Below are 5,680 nucleotides of genomic sequence, written 5' to 3' on the forward strand. Positions count from 1 at the left end.
TCTTGTGTTTGTGTCAGGTCTTGTGTTTGTGTCAGTTCTTGTGTTTGAACTTGTGCTGCAACGGAACCTACATTTAAGTCGGTATATACGTTTGGTGCTTCCATAACGACATGTGCCACATCACAAGTTATACCATCAATTTCCTCAGTACTGACTTTTTTTTTTAATGTTAATTTTTTTTTCGTTTTATACTTTTTTTTTTTACTACTATCAGTAACAATATCAGGTACTATTTCATTAGTAAGATTAATAATATCACCATTTGTATTATCATGTGTTGATGTGTCCATTATATTTACTATTTCCTTTTCTTTAACATCCTCAATATGCACCTTCTTCTTTGTACCAGTTTGTGTGATATTATCATGTTTCCTTGTATCTGTTGTTATACTATTTATAAATTTATAATATGCGGCTTTACGTATATTTAGGTTTGTAAAGCCTTTTAATGTTTTTCCCACAACATTTGATACGTTCTTTATAAGGCTGTTCTTACCATTATTACCATTATTATCGTTATTATTTATGTTACCATTATTATTATCAACATTATTATTATCATTATTATCAACATTATTGTTTATATTGTCCTTATCACCATTAATATTATTATCATTATTTTGTTGGTCTATATCATTTTCATTAATTAATATTTTTTTTTTTTTTTTTTAATGTAAGTTTTTTACTAACACTGCGACTTACACTTTTAACACCCTTAACATTTACGTAATTATTTTGATTTGATTTTGTTTTTAATTCATAAGAATTATTATCAATGTTTTCTATTTTGTCGGTGCCATTATAGCTCAACTGTTCACATTCATTTTCTATTTTTTTATTAGTTATTTCATTTGTGTTTTTTATTAATTTTATCACATTATTAGACGCTGTGTTAAAATTGTTAGTATAACTATAAAAAGTTTCTTCCTCATCATCCACCAGCATATAATCGTTAAAGTACTTAGCACTTCTTTTCCGTGTACGTTTTGATAAAACTTCATCTACAACGTCATTGTTTTTGTCATTGTTTTTGTCATTGTTTTTGTCATTTTTATTGTCATTATTTTTGTCATTGTTTTTGTCATTGTTTTTGTCGTTTTTATTGTCGTTTTTATTGTTTATACTACTATCGTTATTTTTACCTTTGCTACTATCATTATCATCGTCATCGTTACCGTTGCTGCTATCGTTGTCGTTATTATTTAAAACTTCTTCTTTTTTTCGCTTTTTGTTTTTACTAGTACCAACATTTTCTTTTACTTTCTTTTCTCTTTTTTTTTTATTACTTTTATTATTTATCATATTTGAAGTACTAGCTTCCATTCCACTTATTTTATCATCAAAGCTATTTTTTTTATTCATATTATTATTATTATTTAAATTGTTCGTATTAGTGTAACCATCCAGTTCATTATTGTCTACATCCTTTTTCATAACTGTTGTTGTTTTTATTCCATTTATAATTACATCTGTATTAATATGAGAATTAATAATATTGTCATCAAGGATGGTACTACCGTTATTACTGTGATTAAATTGATCAACGTTATTATTATTATCATTAAAATCACTGTTGTTAGTATCTATCTTTTTTTTTTTTTCTTTCTTTTTCTTTTGATTCTCTTTTAGCTTAAGCAAACCTATGCTATCGCTCTTTTTAATTGTATCCTTACACACTTCTGTGTCATTGTCTAAATTATTTAATGTGTTTACTTTTGAATTCATTTTTATATCATCAAGTTTTGTTTCAATTCTTGTGTGCATTTTACTGTTTCCCACAATTGTGTTTTTTCTACTTGTACTTTTCCTATTTGGTACCGATTTACTTCTAACACCACTACTTTTTTTTGATTCTACATCTGAATAAGTTATAAAAAATAAATAATAAAAAATAAATTAATAAAGCAAACTAATAAAGCAAACTGATAAAGCAAACTGATAAAGCAAACTGATAAAGCAAACTAATAAAGAAAACTAATAAAGAAAACTAATAAAAAAAAGTAAAGCAAAATAATAAATGAAGGTAACGCAAAATAATAAATGAAGGTAACGCAAAATAATAAATGATGGAATAGTAATATAAAACTGATAAATACAAATGTTAAACTTATATTTGTATGAAAATAAATACATATTATGTATCACACGAAATAATTAAAATAAACATAGTTTATGTTTCATCGAGTAAAAAAAGAAACCACCACATTATAACATAATTAAATATTAATAAACACGAATGAACAAGAATAAACACAAATAAACATAAAATAACCCCGAATAAATACGAATAAAACATAAATAAACATGAATAAATATATAACAGTACGACTGGATTAAGGTGTGTTAATTGGATATATATACGAATATATGCGAAAAGAAAAACAATCTTTATACATTGATATATATACATAGATGCATATACAAACACTTATAATACTTACAATTTTGTACACATTTTAACTCAGAAATCGTAAATAAATTTTTTTTAAAAAAAACAAAACAAGAAATGAATTTTTTTTTTTTTTTTAAATTGTCAAATGTAATATATATATATTTATATATGTATATACTATTAATTCTATTATTATTATAATAATTTTACTATGTGCAAAAAAAAATTCTATATTAATAGTAGTTAGTAATAAGGCGCTAGAATGTAAGAGCCATCATGAAAAAGAAAAATATAAAAATGTGTGTATATATGCGTATATGTGTGTATACGTACATTTTGTTATAAAACAATTAATTAAAAAAATTGGTTATGTATATATATATATTTATGTAATTTTGCCGCACTTTTAATAATTTATAATAAATTAATATACACATTAAAACAATGAGTGTAATTTATTAAACTGGTTAATATTTATACATATATAATATTAATTACATAAACTTCTCTCCCTCCCTCTCTCTACATACATATATATATATTTGTTTCATGCACACTATACAACTAGAACTAAAAATAAATATGCATTCATATTTGTACACATTTGCGCGTGTAAAAGCATATACATAAATAAACTTTTGTCAATATGAAAAAAATTATAAATATTGCACATGTTGTATGTGTTATAAATATTACTAAACAAAAAAAATTATTTATTATATATATATATATATATACATACAATTTTTTTGTTTTTTGCTTTTACTTTTAATACCTGTTTCTATATTACATAATTCCTCTGCTATGGTCTCCTTCAATGCCGCATCATTATTATTTTGTGCTGTACGTGTTAATTTGACAGTTGCTTCTTTTTCCGTAGTGCTTGTTATTTTTTTTTTTAGTTTCATTTTTTTTTTTTTTTTTTTTTTTTTTTTTTTTTTTTTTTTTTTTTTTTCATTTAATTTTTATGGGTTAGTTGTTTACAAAATTGCATATGTATATAATATATAAAGATTTTATTATATATAATTATACAAATGGACTAATTAATACTTATATCTAAATTGATGTTTAAATAGAAAAAACAAAAATTAAAAATAAAATTACTTAAAGCTGTGAAGAAGAAAAAAAAAAAAAAAACGAATAAAACGAATAAAACGAATAAAACGAATAAATCGAATGAAACGAATTAAACGAATGAAACGAATTAAACGAATTAAACGAATGAAAAGAATAAAATGAATGAAAAGAATAAAATGAATGAAACGAATAAAAAGAATGAAACGAATAAAAAGAATGAGACTAGTAAAACGAATAAGAATAATGAAACGAATAAAAGAAATGAAAAGAATAAAACGAACGAAATGAATTAAAGCGAATGAAACGAATTAAACGAATGAAAAGAATGAAAGTGAATATAAACAAAAATAACAAATAAAACAAATAAAGCAAATAAAACAAATAAAGCAGATAAAACAAATTAAGCAAATAAAGCAAATAAAACGAAATTTTACTTTTTAGTTGTAAGAAAACATTAAAGTTTTCACACAAGAAAAAGTACACTTAAAATCTATGTGGTCAAATATTAAGACTTGTCACGTTTTAATTATACTTGATACATGTAATATTGTACATATATATAATTTATTTAATCATTTTAAAATAATGAAAAATTCAACTTTGTTAAAAATAATAGATATATACACATATTTGTACGCATATACATGTATATATAAACACATATATAATAAACAAGGTTGATGGTATATAACTTCGAATTTAAAAATTAACTATATAAATAAATCCAAACATATAAACAATAGTAAATAAAGCAAATAAAGTAAATAATAGTAAATAGAATTTAAACATTTCTATTATGATTGATTATTAATTAGTAAAGCTATATTATTTATATATAGCAAATAAACATTTAACAACTATTTAAATGTGGTTATGCATAAACAGTTTTTTTTTTTTTTTTTTTTTTTTTTTTTTTACTTTATAAAATAATAAAATATATAATAATTAAATATATAACGTAAATATGTTTTTTATGTATTAAAATTTAAAGAAATGCTAAATAATAATTAAAAAAAAAAAAAAAAAAAAAAAATGTATTATTTTAAAAACCTAATAATCATCCATACTTTAAAAAAATGAAATGCATATTACAACACACATTTATTTACAGCTGTTTATAAATGGGATGTTAAATGCATTTTTACATATATTTAAGTATTTATACAAATATAGTACTGTTCTGTATTTAATTATTGTCTTTTTTTATCTTAAAATATATTATATAATAAATGTATATACATGCGTATACATAAATACATACATATATATATCATGATATGTAAAAATATAGATAGTTCAAAGAGCAATTATACATATCACTTGCTATATTGTATATACCTATATATATATATATATATATATTATATATTTTTAATTACCCCATTTTGTTATGCTTTTTTTTTTTTTTTTTTTTTTTTTTAAAGCATTAAATAACAATAATATAAAATAATTATACATAAAATTTTATGTTATAAAATAATGCAAAAAAATATATGTTACAAAAAAAATAAAGTAACATTTTTATAATTTTTTTTATTGTTTTTGCATTTTTTTATATTATGAAAATTAAAACATTCTGAAAACAATGCCAAAAATAATGCCAAAAATAATGCCAAAAATAGTGCCAAAAACAGTGCCCAAAATAAGATATACCCCTAAACGAGTACTAAAGTAATACTCATAGTAAGTATTAAAGCATGTCCCAAAACAAGCACTAAAGTAATGCCCAAAGTACCAAACAAATAGTGCTTAAAATAAGTGCTAAAACAATACTTAAAACAAATACCAAAATAAATACCAAAGTAATGCCAAAATAATGCCAAAATAATACCAAAATAATGCCAAAATAATGCCAAAATAATGCCAAAATAATGCCAAAATAATAATGTTACATAAAAAAAAAAATTTTTTTTTTTTTTAATGCTTTTACATACATAATTCAAAAATGTTTAAAAAAAAATAGCAGTTTTAATTAAACTTTCATAATAAAAAAAAAATTACTCTATTTAAAAAAAAAGGTTTTAATTTACATTTAAAAAACGTACATAATAAAGCTTTAAGTTATTTGCAATAATGCTTATATATTCTTTATTTTTTATTCTTTATTTTTTATTCTTTATTTTTTATTCTTTATTCTTTATTTTTTATTCTTTATTTTTTATTTTTTATTTTATTTAAATGGTATACATGCATACAAAATAAAGATAT

At 21.1% G+C, this 5,680-nt stretch overlaps 1 protein-coding gene across 2 annotated transcripts; it reads right to left on the reverse strand.

Annotated features, from left to right (window-relative positions):
* Positions 1 to 139: 139 nt before the first annotated feature.
* Positions 140 to 3,366, reverse strand: LOC113224706 (uncharacterized protein DDB_G0287625-like). Of its 2 annotated transcripts, none has more exons than XM_026453829.2 (2): positions 3,159 to 3,366; positions 140 to 1,859 (listed from the first exon to the last, which is right to left on the reverse strand). In XM_026453829.2, the coding sequence occupies exons 1-2, from the start codon at positions 3,298 to 3,300 to the stop codon at positions 643 to 645; spliced, it is 1,359 nt and encodes a 452-aa protein (XP_026309614.1). In that variant the 5' UTR covers positions 3,301 to 3,366; the 3' UTR covers positions 140 to 642. The 2 variants fall into 2 exon arrangements, with proteins under 2 accessions (XP_026309614.1, XP_026309615.1); XM_026453830.2 differs by having other exon boundaries at positions 3,168 to 3,363.
* Positions 3,367 to 5,680: the final 2,314 nt, after the last annotated feature.

Source organism: Piliocolobus tephrosceles, unplaced genomic scaffold (assembly GCF_002776525.5).
Source record: "Piliocolobus tephrosceles isolate RC106 unplaced genomic scaffold, ASM277652v3 unscaffolded_45837, whole genome shotgun sequence".
Taxonomy (NCBI): Eukaryota; Metazoa; Chordata; class Mammalia; order Primates; family Cercopithecidae; genus Piliocolobus; species Piliocolobus tephrosceles.